Source organism: Abramis brama, assembly GCF_963993115.1.
Source record: "Abramis brama genome assembly, chromosome: 3".
Taxonomy (NCBI): domain Eukaryota; kingdom Metazoa; phylum Chordata; class Actinopteri; order Cypriniformes; family Leuciscidae; genus Abramis; species Abramis brama.
In genome coordinates this window covers 57,359,718-57,377,583 of record NC_139965.1, presented here as the reverse complement: position 1 = coordinate 57,377,583, position 17,866 = coordinate 57,359,718, and the positions used below count along the sequence as shown (strand labels likewise).

The 17,866-nt window shown below is 37.5% G+C and overlaps 1 protein-coding gene across 6 annotated transcripts in view; it reads left to right on the top strand.

The window, feature by feature from the left end:
• tead1b (TEA domain family member 1b) overlaps positions 1 to 17,215 on the top strand; it is a 75,549-nt gene extending 58,334 nt beyond the window's left edge. For 4 of the 6 annotated variants that reach the window (XM_084110145.1, XM_084110148.1, XM_084110149.1 and 1 more), the window contains 9 exons: positions 1,966 to 1,977; positions 3,906 to 4,040; positions 4,324 to 4,370; positions 8,215 to 8,276; positions 8,396 to 8,520; positions 9,530 to 9,703; positions 10,965 to 11,105; positions 11,814 to 11,966; positions 13,880 to 17,215. In XM_084110145.1, the coding sequence (XP_083966271.1) occupies positions 1,966 to 1,977; positions 3,906 to 4,040; positions 4,324 to 4,370; positions 8,215 to 8,276; positions 8,396 to 8,520; positions 9,530 to 9,703; positions 10,965 to 11,105; positions 11,814 to 11,966; positions 13,880 to 13,993 (963 nt within the window). In that variant the 3' untranslated portion in view covers positions 13,994 to 17,215. The remainder of the gene's footprint in view (positions 1 to 1,965; positions 1,978 to 3,905; positions 4,041 to 4,323; positions 4,371 to 8,214; positions 8,277 to 8,395; positions 8,521 to 9,529; positions 9,704 to 10,964; positions 11,106 to 11,813; positions 11,967 to 13,879) is intronic. The other 2 variants (XM_084110147.1, XM_084110150.1) reach the window with 1 other exon arrangement.
• Positions 17,216 to 17,866: the final 651 nt, after the last annotated feature.

The window sequence follows — 17,866 nt, the reverse complement described above, 5'->3', positions numbered from 1 at the left end:
GACCAGCATCAGTTTCAATTCTAGTTTATGATAGTTAGAACTAGTTCTATACTGGTCAGCACCCTGTTCACCAGCTGATGGCGACTTAAATTGCTTCGATCAACTCGCTGCTTAACTACCGTTATGGTATGATGCATCATTAGAGAAATTAAATATACTGTAGCTAGTCACGACTGTTTCCCAAAACTGTAGTAACATGGTTGCACCAATAATGGCATCATGCACAGATGGTGTAGTGATAATGTCATATTATAGTTAATTTACACAAACAACAAAAAGCTGTGATTTTTTTTAATTTTTTTTAATCATGTTAACATGCAGTATTTAATTGACATACTCTTCACTGTTTTTGATCCCTGTCATTTTGCTTTATTGATTCATTGTGGGATCCCTCTAACTTAATACACATGAATGCCACTGATTGACACGCTAATATATATATATATATATATATATATATATATATATATATATATATATAAATTGATTGAAAAATATCGATGTCATGTTAGCTTGCTTATTGTGCCCAAAAGCATGAACTATGTAAGTCTGCATGTCTTAACAACAAGAAACTAAATGCTTCCAAGCACAGGACGAGAGCTGTATATTCAACCAGACAAGTTTGCGATGCTTTTTGCGAGTGTTCGTTGGGACTGTGGTTTCGGAATTGTTGAATGACGATGGAATATGCAACCATAGTTGGCTAACAATGCTTTTTGGGAAACGCACCCTAAGTTTAGACTTTTAAATAAAATTGGTTTATTTGTTTCCTACTTAATCTTATAAAAAATACATGCGTAAGGAGACTGTTGAGGTTAGCGAAACAATTTTCATCATGTTAAAAATTCGTATAGAAGTGGTCACAAGCAACAGTCAAAAGTTTAAGTAGTGAATACCTAGTTCTGAGATGAAACTCTAGATGGCGCAGTTAGTCTTTAACTAATTTGCTAGCGATCAAATCATTATCTACATAGAACATCTGATTGGTTGCTGTTGCTTCAGCGGCCAATGAGCCAGTAGCACCTCACTGCAGTACACGAGATCCAGGGGGCAGAGTTGGATCCAGATCTAAGGGGTGGAGATTTGTAGGTTTAGGGATCAGGGGGTAGAGATGGGTAGGTTTAGGTATATGTAAGGTGGGAGGAGTTGGATCTGGGTCCAGATCCAACTCCTCCCCCTGGATTTCGTGTTCTGCAGTGAGGACCATCTCCAATGAGCTGCGGCTCAACATTCAGCATTGCTGTTAGTAGTCTAAAGTTTTCTGAAACCCTCCACCTTCCCCAGCTCCACCTGTATATATCTGCTATGGGGGCTATTTCATGTATGTTACATGTGCAGCAGCAGCATGTCTTACATGCTCACAGCAGTGTCTGTGAATGTATTGACAGTAGCAAGTCTTGGTACTGCAGCATCATTGTCTATTCCAATCTATTCCGCCAATACCAAATACATAAACATTGCCATACCCATACCCATTACCATGCCAATCTCTATTACCATAAATCTCTATTACCATGCAAATCTCTCAGAGAGTTGTCATGACAGAAATATATTTAATAGTCATCAATTCATGATATGAAATTTGTAAATAAAATCATTCCATTTTAGACGGAAAGGAAGAATAAAATTACCATAGTGCATCATGTCAAAATTATGCAGCTCTGTTGATTTTATTTGAAGCAGCCTAGATTTGCGTGTCGCAACATGCTATACCAGGCTGGTGTGAACACGGTGTTAGCTGGTGAAGCTTGGTGGAATCTGTCTAACCATATTAAACTACTTAAGAATCCTGACATCCAAAACACAATTTATGCTGGTCTTTCAGCAGGAATTAATCTGTGAATCGGATCTATAAATCTGTGAACTTGTCACAAGTCTCTCAGCACACTCATAAATTGTTTGAATTAACTTGCCAAAAAGTGCAAATTGAAAATTGACAATGTAACCTTGTTTGTTTGCATTTAGGTGACAAGCATGGTAAGTACGAGTCCTCAGTGCTCTTGACTGTGCATCAACGTGTCGCCGTCACTGTATAGCAGCTGCTAAACACCTGCTTGAGCTCTGAGTCTCTCTGCCTCTCTCTAAGCCAGCTCTCACTCTCTCATACGTGAGCCATGACTCCCAGCATGTTCATTCTCCGCTTATGCCCACTTTTCACTCTTTTCAATGCAGTTCTGCTCCAATTTACTGGCTGTTTAACATGATCAGTGGCAAGACTTCCATCCTGATATGGCCATGCACACTATACAATAAGCACGTGGAATGTTTGCCTTTGTAGAAAATAGCCATACACACTTTAGCTCCGTTAATTAAATTAACAGTTTTAGAAATGTGTCTATGCACAGACATTCCTTGAGTTATTTAAACTCTATATTCAGAAATCATCTTTAGCCTCCTTGTGAAAATAACAAGGAGGATGTGTAAAGGAGAAAGTGATGTCCTTCAGGCGCTTTTCTCTAATGCGTTCATCTGTTCTGTTTCAGCTCAGTTTGGTGACCTTGATTGGAGCTTTTAAAATGAGAACATTACACACAGCAAAAAAAAAAAGAAAGTTACTTAAACCTTGTTCCCGACTGACACAATGCAGTTTATTAGAAATGTAGGAGCTGCAAGATAATACATAACATTAAATTCACTTCTCATTCACTCTGCACTCGATATTAAACATTATAATCTCCCATTCTCTGCGCTGGAGGCTTTCGCTCTTTTCAGACTTTCCGTCTTTAGTGCTAGCACATTCCTCTTAAGATCAATGGCTTTATAGCTCTGAAGAATCTTTTAACATGCTTTCTTATCTGTGGATCTGTGTGTGAGCGCGTGGGCTGCTTTATATTCCCATGTTCTGTGTTCACTGTAGGGGGGTGTGATGGTTTCCAATGTCTCACGGTTCGGTTTGTACCACGGTTCTGTGGTCACAGTTTTCATCCAGTAAATATAGAAATATTTGAACTCTTTTATTGTTTGTGATAATTAATTAAGACCACTACATCGCAAATCTAAAAACTCTCAGTGTCATTATTGCAGGATGACCTGTTATTACTGTTATCGCAGTGAACATCACTGTATTGGATTCATAGTTTTATTGTATGTTCTAATTTATTTAAAAAAAAATCATTTTATTAACCTAACAATTTAAGTGGAAAGTAAAAAAATATATATTGCATTGTATTTTTCAATTAGATTTTCACTCCAATTGCTAGGCCGATAATTTGTACTTTCATTACCGGTCAAAAGTTTAGATTTTTAAGATTTTTTAAATGTTTTTCAAATAAGTCTTTTATATATTTGTTTGTCTGTTCAAAAATACAGGTAAATCAGTAATATTGGGAAATATTATTACAATTTAAAAGAACTGTTTTCTATTTTAATGTTTTAATGTAATTTATTCCTTATAAAGCTGAATTTTCAACATCATTACTCCAGTCTTCAGTGTCACATGATCCTTCAGAAATCATTCTAATATGCTGATTTGCTGCTCAAGAAACATTTCTGATTATAATGCTGCTGAAATTTCAGCTTTGCCATCACAGGAATATATTACATTTAAATTATATTCAAATTGAAAACAGTTCTTTTAAATTATTTAAGGTGTATTTATTTATTATTATTACGGTGTATTTTGGATCATATGAATGCAGCCTTGGTGAGCATAAAAAACTTTCAAAAACATAAAAAATCGTATTTATTCCAAACTTTTGACCAGTACATTTTTGTAATAAATTAGAAAACAATTCAAGAAGCAAGCATTTACACTGGTCTCAGTCTCCCAAGACTTGTAAGACATGAGATGAATCATGGTACAAACGTGTGTAACGAACCGTGTTTTTTTGCAAAACAGTTGAACCCCTAGCTCACCGTGTCCATCCGTTTATGAGTTTTAATTTCTTTTGTAAATGCTATTAAAGGATCAGAGCGTGAAGGACAAAGCTCTTCAGAGTATGGCCTCCATGTCCTCGGCTCAGATCGTCTCTGCAACAGCCATCCACAACAAACTGGGTCTTCCGGGCATCCCGCGTCCTGCCTTCCCCGGAGCAGCAGGGGTAAGACCGCCCTCTGGCACCCACCTATCAGTACACTTACTTCAGCCACACGGCTGGCCACCGGGTCCAATCCCATTACACACCCTCAGAGCTGTGCCCCATCACCTGCCTTCATCAGATAAGCCCACTAATGCCACACTCAAGATAACTAGACTGCATGGCACATAGTACACCTCGTTTTTCAATGGCAATGTGATAACTCGTGTATCTAGAGTGCACAGACGGTGTGTGTGCGTGTGGATAGCCTGTGTTTTGTTGTCTATTTATTTATCTTATTCTCTAGTTTTGGCAGGGCATGATATCCACGGGCCAGCCTGGATCTTCACAAGAGTGAGTATCTCTAGAAGTTTTGCTACCATTGTCCCACTAAAGCTATTCCTCGTATTAAAGTGCATGTAAGGCACATCAAACATTCTTTTTCTGCTGCTGCTGCTTCTTCACCTACCTCTTTTTATATACTTTCTTCTTCTGCATCTTCTTCTTCACTTTCTTTTTCTGCACCTTCTTCACCACCACCTTCTTCTTCTGCTTCATTTTCTTCTTGATTTCCTTCTTCTTCTTCATCTGCATCTTCTTGTTTTTCTGAATCTTCTTCTTCTCTGTCTTCATCTGCACTTTCTTTTTCTTTGTCTGTTCAGTCTAGCTGTTCAATCTAACTGTCCCACTGTTCAGTCTAACTGTCCCACTGTTCAGTCTAGCTGTTCAATCTAACTGTCCCACTGTTCAGTCTAACTGTTCAGTCTAACTGTCCCACTGTTCAGTCTAACTGTTCAATCTAACTGTCCCACTGTTCAGTCTAACTGTTCAGTCTAACTGTTCAGTCTAACTGTTCAATCTAACTGTCCCACTGTTCAGTCTAACTGTTCAGTCTAACTGTCCCACTGTTCAGTCTAACTGTCCCACTGTTCAGTCTAACTGTTCAATCTAACTGTCCCACTGTTCAGTCTAACTGTTCAGTCTAACTGTCCCACTGTTCAGTCTAACTGTTCAATCTAACTGTCCCACTGTTCAGTCTAACTGTTCAATCTAACTGTTCAGTCTAACTGTCCCACTGTTCAGTCTAGCTGTTCAATCTAACTGGCCCACTGTTCAGTCTAACTGTCCCACTGTTCAGTCTAGCTGTTCAATCTAACTGTCCCACTGTTCAGTCTAGCTGTTCAGTCTAACTGTTCAATCTAACTGTCCCACTGTTCAGTCTAACTGTTCAGTCTAACTGTCCCACTGTTCAGTCTAACTGTTCATTCTAACTGTCCCACTGTTCAGTCTAACTGTTCAATCTAACTGTCCCACTGTTCAGTCTAACTGTCCCACTGTTCAGTCTAACTGTTCAATCTAACTGTTCAGTCTAACTGTCCCACTGTTCAGTCTAGCTGTTCAATCTAACTGGCCCACTGTTCAGTCTAACTGTCCCACTGTTCAGTCTAGCTGGTCAATCTAACTGTCCCACTGTTCAGTCTAGCTGTTCAGTCTAACTGTTCAATCTAACTGTCCCACTGTTCAGTCTAACTGTTCAGTCTAACTGTTCCACTGTTCAATCTAACTGTCCCACTGTTCAGTCTAACTGTTCAGTCTAACTGTCCCACTGTTCAGTCTAACTGTCCCACTGTTCAGTCTAACTGTCCCACTGTTCAGTCTAACTGTTCAGTCTAACTGTTCCACTGTTCAGTCTAACTGTCCCACTGTTCAGTCTAACTGTTCAATCTAACTGTCCCACTCTTCAGTCTAACTGTTCAGTCTAACTGTCCCACTGTTCAGTCTAACTGTTCAGTCTAACTGTCCCACTGTTCAGTCTAGCTGTTCAATCTAACTGTCTCACTGTTCAGTCTATGTTCAGTCTAACTGTCCCACTGTTCAGTCTAGCTGTTCAATCTAACTGTCCCACTGTTCAGTCTAACTGTCCCACTGTTCAGTCTAACTGTCCCACTGTTCAGTCTAACTGTTCAGTCTAACTGTCCCACTGTTCAGTCTAACTGTTCAATCTAACTGTCCCACTCTTCAGTCTAACTGTTCAGTCTAACTGTCCCACTGTTCAGTCTAACTGTTCAGTCTAACTGTCCCACTGTTCAGTCTAGCTGTTCAATCTAACTGTCTCACTGTTCAGTCTATGTTCAGTCTAACTGTCCCACTGTTCAGTCTAGCTGTTCAATCTAACTGTCCCACTGTTCAGTCTAACTGTCCCACTGTTCAGTCTAACTGTTCAGTCTGTCCCACTGTTCAGTCTAACTGTTCAGTCTAACTGTCCCACTGTTCAGTCTAACTGTTCAGTCTAACTGTCCCACTGTTCAGTCTAGCTGTTCAATCTAACTGTCCCACTGTTCAGTCTAACAGTTCAGTCTAACTGTCCCACTGTTCAGTCTAACTGTTCAATCTAACTGTCCCACTGTTCAGTCTAACTGTTCAATCTAACTGTCCCACTGTTCAGTCTAACTGTTCAGTCTAACTGTTCAGTCTAACTGTCCCACTGTTCAGTCTAACTGTCCCACTGTTCAGTCTAACTGTTCAATCTAACTGTCCCACTGTTCAGTCTAACTGTTCAGTCTAACTGTCCCACTGTTCAGTCTAACTGTTCATTCTAACTGTCCCACTGTTCAGTCTAACTGTTCAATCTAACTGTCCCACTGTTCAGTCTAACTGTTCAATCTAACTGTTCAGTCTAACTGTCCCACTGTTCAGTCTAGCTGTTCAATCTAACTGGCCCACTGTTCAGTCTAACTGTCCCACTGTTCAGTCTAGCTGTTCAATCTAACTGTCCCACTGTTCAGTCTAGCTGTTCAGTCTAACTGTTCAATCTAACTGTCCCACTGTTCAGTCTAACTGTTCAGTCTAACTGTCCCACTGTTCAGTCTAACTGTTCATTCTAACTGTCCCACTGTTCAGTCTAACTGTTCAATCTAACTGTCCCACTGTTCAGTCTAACTGTCCCACTGTTCAGTCTAACTGTTCAATCTAACTGTTCAGTCTAACTGTCCCACTGTTCAGTCTAGCTGTTCAATCTAACTGTCCCACTGTTCAGTCTAACTGTCCCACTGTTCAGTCTAGCTGTTCAATCTAACTGTCCCACTGTTCAGTCTAGCTGTTCAGTCTAACTGTTCAATCTAACTGTCCCACTGTTCAGTCTAACTGTTCAGTCTAACTGTTCCACTGTTCAATCTAACTGTCCCACTGTTCAGTCTAACTGTTCAGTCTAACTGTCCCACTGTTCAGTCTAACTGTCCCACTGTTCAGTCTAACTGTCCCACTGTTCAGTCTAACTGTTCCACTGTTCAGTCTAACTGTCCCACTGTTCAGTCTAACTGTTCAGTCTAACTGTCCCACTGTTCAGTCTAACTGTTCAATCTAACTGTCCCACTCTTCAGTCTAACTGTTCAGTCTAACTGTCCCACTGTTCAGTCTAACTGTTCAGTCTAACTGTCCCACTGTTCAGTCTAGCTGTTCAATCTAACTGTCTCACTGTTCAGTCTATGTTCAGTCTAACTGTCCCACTGTTCAGTCTATGTTCAGTCTAACTGTCCCACTGTTCAGTCTATGTTCAGTCTAACTGTCCCACTGTTCAGTCTAACTGTCCCACTGTTCAGTCTAGCTGTTCAATCTAACTGTCCCACTGTTCAGTCTAACTGTTCAGTCTAACTGTCCCACTGTTCAGTCTAGCTGTTCAATCTAACTGTCTCACAGTTCAGTCTAACTGTTCAATCTAACTGTCCCACTGTTCAGACTAAATGTTCAGGTAGGCTGCTCATAATTTCATGCTTTACCTTCTTCTGCCTTTAACTTCTTATTCTTTTTCACATTCTTCTTTGTCTGCAACATCTTCTGAACCTTTTTATTCTCTTCTAACTTGTATGTGTTTCTTTTGCTCTCCTTGCAAGCACTGGTATTTCCTTCAGGAAATGCAAATCTTATTTATTCTTTCTGTCTCTGTTTTGTCTGCTTTATTGTCGTTCTCTTCTTCTTGATGTCTGTATTTTCCCTGACCCTTCCAGCTTTCTCTCTTTCTCTCAGAGGGATCAGCAATAGAGGAAGCCTTTCCAGAGGCAATGATGGGTTGAATCCAAGTTTGAATACTTTGCGCAGCTTTGTTTCTTCTTTGCTGTATAACCCTCTTAATCTCTTCAGTATGTAGTGCCGCTAGACTGCTCATTTTCCTGTTCTTAGTTCTCCTTTGTCTTTGTTTTAGCATTAAGCCATTTGCCCAGCAAGCGTACCCTATCCAGCCAGCTGTCACAACTACAATCTCAAGTATGTCACCGTTTGCCTTTTCTTTTCTTTTTCTTTTAATGTATCCATTGAGATTTAACACTCTTTTTGTTTAGAAGAGCTAATATTCAGTGTGTGTGTGTGTGTGTGTGTGTGTGTAGGTTATGAGCCCGCGACAGCACCGGCGCCCTCAGTTCCCGCCTGGCAGGGCCGATCTATCGGTACATCGAAACTCAGGCTTGTGGAATTCTCCGCTTTTCTGGAGCACCAGAGAGATCCAGATTCTGTAAGTAGCTTCTGTATGTCACTCTTAAAATTAAAATTAAAATGGAGCCGTTTACTTCTTAATACAGATTCCTGGTCTTATTGTGCATGATTCATCATTGACCTTCAGCCTCCAAGTCAAAAGTGGGTGTTTTCAGATAGGAGTCCTCTACAATTGACTGAAAACACACATTCTAGTATGAAATCTAGTATGCAACGCCTACTTTTCACAATTTAATATATTCCTGATTTGGAAAAATAAATTTTTTGCTCTTTGAATATCAGATAAATTGGTTTAACCAATTTTATGTCTCCAAAATACACTGAAAGTGAATTGTGAATTTTTTGTTGTTGTAACAATTCAGGTATTATCACCCTTACAAAAAAGTATTGTTTCTGTACCATAGTAAAATACTATCGTAGTGATACTGATATTTTTTTTTATATACTGTTGTACTTAAGTGAATGACTCCTAAATAAACCTAATTGAAAAGTCTATCACTGTGGCCTGTATGCCAGTGATATGCTTATGTTAAATTATATAAAACTAACAATTTGAATTAAAGAGTAACTTTAACTGTAACTGTCAGGTTGCATAAATTATCATTAGTTAATGTATTATGAACAAACACAATTTAACTCTGAACATTAGTATGTATAAATTAGCATCAAGATTATTGTTTATAAATTGTCTCTTTTTTTATTATAAATGATGATACATTTTTTTTGTCTTTTTTATAAACCTTTTTGTCATGTCTATTCAATAACTTACTTGTCTGCAACAATGATGAAATGTATGTGAATTTTCTCCATTGCAGGGAATTTTCTCACCAAATATTGTTATTTGTTTATTTGATTAATCATGATTAATTAGCTTACTTAACATATCAAAAAATAAATGTATTTACAATATTGAATAGATTGATATCCCTAGTTATAAAACTAAACAATCAAGTACTTGCAGTCATTTTGAGAAGATTTCCTGTTTCTAACATGTTTTCTTTGTTTTGTTTTTTTTGTTTTCTGTGCAGTATAACAAGCATCTTTTCGTGCACATCGGTCAGACAAATCACTCTTACAACGATGCCTTGCTCGAGTCGGTGGATATTCGTCAGATTTACGACAAATTCCCAGAGAAGAAAGGAGGGCTGAAGGAATTGTTTGGCAAGGGTCCTCAGAATTCATTCTTTCTCATAAAGTTCTGGGTGAGTGAATCCCGGCAAAGAACGAGCATCTGTTTAGTGATTCACAGACCCTGCAATTATCTGCAAAAGAAGATATCGTAACTCACAATTAGTCCAGGAAGAACTTAGTATCATTATTATTTAGGCTTAAAAACAAACATGTACGTAGAGTGCTGTGTAATGCATGCCCACCCTGTGCCAAGGTTTCTACTCTAATGAGAGCGCAGTTCATGTTTACCACCCATACAACTGCCTATTTAACGCAAATATTTATCCACCGAGTGATTACATGCATGAATAATTGTGCATTTCCCTAAAGACACTGGGCCACTTTAGGTTTAAAGACAGCCGTCTCTGTTTGCATGTCCAGGCCGCCGCTGCTATATTTGGCACGGCATAGCTGAAGAGTCCATGATCAAAGCTCGCACTTATTCCGTTTAATATCGGGAAACAATTGGATGACCTGGTTGCTCCTCTAATAGCTATTCAAACATTGTATGCATTTTGTGAAATGCTAACTAGCGGCAACCAACAAAGTGGGCCTCGTCGTGGTCGGAGCGAGGCTGCTCGAATTCCGTTTGAAGTGACGGAGGGATCTGAATTTCAAATGAAACTCTGGATCTGCACAATAATGCCTCTCTTGAATATGATGTGAAAATGTAACAGGCTTGTCTTAATGAAAAGAGAGTATGCCAGAAATGAATATTTGAGCTTTCTCTGTAATGAAAATCGTGTTAGCTTGCTGAAAGAGCGGAGAGCGAGCTGTTCTTTTTTCCGCTCTTTTTCAGAATATTTTTGAGTGCCTTTTTTACTCCAAGTTATTTAATCTATTCTTTCTACCCTTAGACACAGTCTTTTCTTTAATACTTGAATAGACTAATATTGAGAAATAGCCTTGATTGGTAGTTTAGTATAAGGATAATGCAGTCTTAAAGGGATAGTTAATCTGAAAATTAACATATACTCACCCTCATGTTCTTCCAAACCTGCTTGACTTTTTTCTTATATGGAACACTGAAATATTGCAGAAGGTCCACACAAAAAAACACAATAAAATAATTATAAAAGTAGTCCATACTGTATGTGATGCTCCAAACTGAAATTTAAGTCCTGAAAATCTTCCATTTACTATAGATTTTTTTGTTATTGCTGTGCTTACAATCTCCACTAGATGGCAGTTTTGTATTGAATGCTATATGTCAGTAAATCTATCCATTTGTTCTGATATAGATTTCTTTTGAATTAATTTGATAATTAAAGCTTCAATCTCATTGGTTCATAGGCTGACTTAAACTGCAACATTCAGGATGAAACCGGGGCCTTCTATGGAGTGACCAGTCAGTACGAGAGCCCGGAGAACATGACCATCACCTGCTCCACAAAAGTTTGCTCGTTTGGCAAACAGGTTGTGGAGAAAGTGGAGGTGAATTTTTGAGTTTTGACTACAGGATTTAACATTTGAATGGAACATTAAATGTTCTCAATCTAATCTCATATTAGAGATATCTACATTCAAATGAGAAAAAGTCTATTGCTCTTTCATATCTCAGGACACTTCTCAGAAAAAAAATGGTCTTGGGAGAATTTGATAAGAAATGTTTAGAGAAATGTATTTTTTAATTGCAGACTTTGGTATCTTAATCTGAGCAATTTGAGACAATGTTGTGATTTTAGACTCTCTACCATTTTTAGTCAGAAAAAACACATGGTATCTCCTGTACAAAAATAAAATGTTGTCTGTACTTTGGTCAAGACTTTTGTAATTAAAAATAATAAAAACTGAGCAGCAAATCAGCATATCAGAATAATTTCTGAAGGATCATGTGACACTGAAGACTGGAGTAATGATGGTGAAAATTAAGCTTTGTCATCTCAGGAATAAATTATGTTTTAAAATATATATTAAAATAATAATAATAATAAAGTTATTTAGAATTTTAATAATATATCAGAATGCTTTCTTTTTACTGTATTAAACAAATACAGCCATAGTGAGAATAGGAGACTTCTTTCAAAAACTTTTTTTTTTTTTTTAAGTCATACTTTTCATACTTTTGACTGGTAGTGTATCATATGCCATGGTGTTTTCTTGTTGTGCATTCTCTCATCTCCCTCTCACCTGTCCTCTCAGACGGAGTACGCTCGCTTTGAGAACGGCCGCTTTGTTTACCGGATAAGTCGGTCTCCCATGTGTGAATACATGATCAACTTCATCCACAAACTCAAACACCTGCCTGAGAAATACATGATGAACAGCGTCCTGGAGAACTTCACCATCTTATTGGTGAGTCTGCATGTCCATCAGTGATGTTTAAACCAATCAGTGAAAGCCTGTGGCCTCTGAGCTGATACGACTCTGCATTCCTAGCATTCCTGTGGCGCTGTGCAAAGCCTGATAATCTCCTGCAAAGGGGGAGGAACCCCTTTCTCTAACCTTCACACACACATAAGGATTAGAGCCCTATTCTCCCCTACAGTGAGGGTCTTACTAATGCACTTTCCCTGCTCTCTTCCCTCAAATCCCTCACATCCTGGTACGATGAAGGTTTTAGTCATGATAGAAAGACTGAAAGATGTGTTTATATGTTGTTGAAAGGTGGTGGTTGTTGAAGGGTTGATCTCAGGTGATTCAAACACAATGCAGCGCTAAATGCACAGGATCCAATGTGTGAAATGTGTGAAAAATGATCCAATCATTTAAAACACTTTTTAAATACTAATGTATCCCAACCGTACCTATCAAGCCATCATTGCACCATATCAGGGGTTTTAAACATGGTCAGTTAAATGTGGCTTTTAAAGTCAGGTATTCAAGTGCTTGAAAAAAGCCCAATATAAAAGCACAAGACTTAATAAAAAACATTTTTTTTACGCACTGACATAAAGTAATGCATGCAGTCAAAAACCTGAGACCTTCCTCTTGATCAAATCCATTCACAAATCTAAAAAAGACATCCAGGTCACATTTCTCACCAAAATAAAATAAATAAAATATTTTAGAACCATAAAGATTGTTTGCATTATCCCATAATTTTCAAGACAATGTTCCCACATCTAATTCTTATTACTGTTATGTGTTGTAGATCTTTAGAAAGCTAAAGATCTTTATTTTATAGAGTGCTAAAAAGCTTTATTTTTTCAGTTTTTTGTAATTCTGGTCATTTTCATTAGATTATCATTGCTGCTATAATATATATATATATATACTATTTGTACTATAATATTTTAAATGAAAGAGACAAAATCATAGTGCTCTACTAACTTGTAAAGATCCATAAATATTAATAATCACAAAAGACAAAAATATATCAGTCTGCTGGTCAGGTTTATCTAATTTTATTTTACTTCTCAAAGGTTAGAGAAATGTATTGTATATACTGCTATATTTTTTAGAATTTATAAATACATTTTATTGTTATGTTTTATTTTAAATCAGCACACATAATGCCAAATACTACTATAATGTACACTAGCATTCAAAAGTTTGGGGTCTGTGAGATTTTTTTTAATGTTACAGTTAAATACAGTGCAAACAGAAATGTTGTGAAATAATATAACATTTTTTTTTTTTATGTAATTTATTCCTGTGATGCACAGCGGATTTTTCAGCACAATGTCACATGATCCTTCAGAAATCATTCTAATATGCTGATTTGCTGCTCAAGAAACATTTCTTAATATGATCAATGTTGAAAACAGCTTAATATTTTAATAATAATTTTTTTTTTTGGATTAATATAAATAGTTCAAAAGAAAATATTTCATTTGAAATATATTATTTTTATATTTACTGCCACCCTTCATCAATTTAATGTATCCTTGCTGCATAAAAAATAATAATAATAATTAAGAATTAAATAAGAATTATATTTTTTCCTTTATAGTAATGATAATTGAGGGGTGTTGTGCTAAATTTTCTAAACATTTTGTAGACATATGGTTAGCACTTTATTTGAATGTGTACTTGTTACACGTTACATGTATTTTACTATAGTAATAACTATAAATTAGTCATAATTGCATGCAACTAACCCTAAAGTTAGTTGCATGCTTAACTACTTGATACTTTCAGTACTTAAATGTATAATTACACTGTAACAGTGACACCTTAAAGTAAAGTGTAACCCAAATATGACTTTGACAGGTTTCATGTGGTTTACTGTACAGTAATGCGACGTCTCTGGCTCTGTGTTTCAGGTGGTAACGAACCGAGACACACAGGAGACCCTGCTGTGCATGGCCTGTGTGTTCGAAGTGTCAAACAGCGAGCACGGAGCCCAGCATCACATCTACAGACTAGTGAAGGAATGAAGCAGCTCTTTCACACAGACTCTCGACCTCATACAGTGGCAGTGCCTCTAGCTCAACACTCACTCAAGATGATTTTCACTCGCATTTGGGTGATGCTTCTAATTATATATATATATATATATATATATATTTCTTTATTAATATGTGTTTGACGTTTAACTGCAGCTGTGAATGGCGGTACAGTTGTATTATGTTTTAATACAGGAAAGAATGTCAAAGAATGCCGGATCAAGATTCATTCGTAGACTATACATATAAAGTGACATACGGTATCATTCGACTTAAGGGTTGGGTTGAGTTAGGTTGAATCTGAAAACAACCTCATTTCGATTTTTAGTTTTTAAATCATCTAATGTACTCAAAAGATCTGAAAGCATATGGGTGCAGCCATAAATGTGTGTGTGTGTGTGTGTGTGAGTGGGATGTAGGTGTACAGATGTATATACAGTACATTCTCACAGGTATTTTTCCCAAAGAAAAAGTATTTGAGAAATTTCATTCTGAAACATTGATTTATTGAAAAGAAAGCTACTGTAGGTGTTAAAAAAGAAAAAGAAAAAAAAAGTTCCCGCATTCCGAACATTCAGAGAATTCAGGGAATTCAGAAGTCCAGGCCTTGAAAAGAGTTACTTTGTACATGCTACTTTTTAATTTTACGTTGAGGAATTACTGCACTGTGATTACGAGAAGTTTATACCAATCCGTGTCTGTTTTCACGTGTCACCACCTGCAATAAGAAAACGCAGAGAATCAACCCTGTTGACTGGACAGCTAAACGCCTCCTGCCAACATGCTTGTATAAAAGATAACTCTAGAAACAAGAAGCACTGCATTAACTACCAGGGGTTGACGGATTATCCATCAGCTTGACCCGAGCACTTGGACCCGCTCGCCGGACATGCCTTCTGCCGCTGGGGAAGCCACACTTCACGAAGCCCATCCCTGAACATGCTGTACATCATGGAGCACTCCTTCATCTTCTGTAAGAATCAGTCCTGTCCCAGAGTTCTTCGCTGCCTTCGACATTCCCGCACAGCCCATGTCTCTGTGGCCTAATCGATTTCTACGACTGCAAGCCTTAATAATGGTTGTGTGAACTCCAAAAGATGCCACTAAAGCTGTGACCTCTTTCCTAAGCTGGAAGACTTTCTTGTTATTGTCACATATTGTAGGAGTTGTACAGTACAAACCTGCCAAAGTGTAACAATATACAGCACAGTGCCTTAGTGTATGATGTCAACGCGGATGAGCGCAGTCGTTTTTCGGGAAAAAGTAAGACTAAAGGCGCGGTCACGTTTGCCGTTGCTCGGCGAGATTTTGCAGGCGAAATCCAGTCATTTCAATAGAAGTTTTACGTTGTGGCGAAAATTTTCCCCATGCAGATTTTGCTAATTTTTACGTTGTTCGCTTGAAATTCGTCGCACTGACCAACAGAAAGCTGCTTTTTTTTTTTTTTTTTAATCACTACGCTATTGACAATGGACTATTGTTGGTTGATCGGAGGTTACATGTAAAGCTGCCCGCATTCTCCACCACATTTTGTTTGTCCTTGAAATTTCGCTGCAATTTTGCAAATGTGACCGCACCGTAAGATCCTACGTGTCATCTTTATAAAAAAAAAAAAGCACTGGCCATTTGGTTGACCTTTCACTCTCAGAGACACATAGAAGACATATTTAAGACATACTGTACGTAAAGTATCTGATCTTGCCTTTCTTATCCGAAAAGACCAAAAAAGTTGGAGACGCACTGAGCTCCTCTTTATTTCCTGCACTGTAGCATGAAAGTGCCTTTGGTTCCGATTTTTCCAGCTTAGAAAAGACAGATGTTATTTTGCGTTGTTAAGATGATCAAAAACCAAAAAAAAAAAAAAAGTGGATGTAGGTAAAATATTCACCACATTGCCTTCATAAAATTTTATAGAAAAATCAACATGGGCTAGTGAGTGGAGATGTTCTGAAATAAAGTTATGTAATAATTATTAATAACAAATTTCTATCAGCATTTGATTTGGTGGATGTGGCAAACTTTCATGTTTTTTTTTTTTTGTTTCTTTCCTCTTCTTTCAAGAACTTCGGTTCCATTCTGTGTGAGACTTATTAGTGTCTTTTCTAGTGCATAATCAAATTATAAAAGTGAAAACCTCACAGCACCATGGAGATTATGAATGCTAAATGGTGTTCTTTTTCCTTTTCTTCTTGTTTTAAGCCATTTCAATGTCTTCTCTTTCTTTCGTGAATATAGCAAACACTACATTAAGTGACGCAAAGGTGTTTTTCTCCTCAGACCTAAAAGATAGTCGAGGATATTATCCGCAAAGTTCTTGACTTCACCAAACCGAATCATCTCCACTGCATAATTTATTCATGTTGTTCATTTAAGTGGATGAAACCCTCAAAGAGTGAAAGGCTAAGTTAGATTTACAGCTGTGTATGTTGTACCGCTTAAAGTAAACTGTGGAGTTAAGTACGCTCAATATCAAAACGGCAAACAATGTTGATTGTTTTGTTACCTTCGCCTTCTTGTTCATGTCTCATATAGAGATCTTCCTGTATTGTTCTACATGTTTTGTGATGACGTCAGTATATTCAGAGCCCGTTCGGGTGGTGATACTGTTACTGCTGGTGCATCTGCTACGTCAGTTCCTCCTTAACAGTCCCCTTTACTTCTCTAGGGATTTGAGAACTAATGCCTTTAATATGATGAATGTTAAACGGACATTATTTTGCTAGTAATGGATTTGAGCGGAATCCGGACTACAGTATGACGGCAGTTTAGCTTATGTTTTTTGATCTATGTTTGTATTTTGTCTGTGTGTGTAGGTACTGGTACCTCCTATGTTCATTACCATTTAAGATGTTGGCTTTAAAGTGAACTTTTCTCTAGTTCAGATAGTATCATAAAAAGATATTGGGTTTGTGTGCAGAGATTTTTTTTGTAAAAAGGTGCTTTGTATAAAATTATATATTCTGGCTTTTCTTGGTACAAAGGTGTGATATCTCTTAATATCCCTGATGATGGGGGTGAAAAAAAAACAAAACATTGGAGCAAGGCTGAGAGTGAAAAGAAAAAACTTATTATGTGTGTGTTCTTTATCGCATATGGTCTTGTCTTTGCTCCGTAACATTTTGATGCCGCCTTGATAAAGTGGTAGATATTTTGTAGCTTTCTAGAATACTTTGTATGTATACAATATTGAATAAAATAAATAATTAAAACACAGCTTGTCTGATCATGTTATCTTTCCCTCTTTTAATTTAAATGGAAACTTCATCCAAAAAATTAAAGTTCTGTCATTATTTACTCACCCTCATGTTCTTCCAAACCCGTATGACTTTTCTTCTGTGGAAAGTTTCCAGGAATATATCTTTTACGTTCCACAGAAGAAAACCATACATTTTTGGAATGAAAGTTGTCATTGTAATTGATGTTCTCGCGGGGATGGATTGTAGGACTGAAATGATCTGCCAGTCTGCAGCGCCACCTGTCGTCACTTTTTGAAAACAAAGTTAAAGGGATAGTGCACGTAAACATTAAAATTCTGTCTGTATTTACTCACCCTCAAGCTGTTCCAACCCTTGTACGAGTTTCTTTCTTCTGCTGAACACAAAAGAAGACATTTTGAAGAATGTTGGTAACCAGACAGTTGATGGACACCATTGACTTCCATAGTATGGAGGAAAAAATACTACGGGGTTCATCAACTGTACAGGTAAATTATGTCAGAATTTTCATTTTTGGGTGAACCAACCCTCTAAATGAAGTGGTGTGTGTGTGTGTGTGTGTGTGTGTGTGTGTGTGTGTGTGTGTGTGTGTGTGTGTCCAGTGTATTTGGTATATTTGGGTATTATTATTTACGAAAATCTACACATT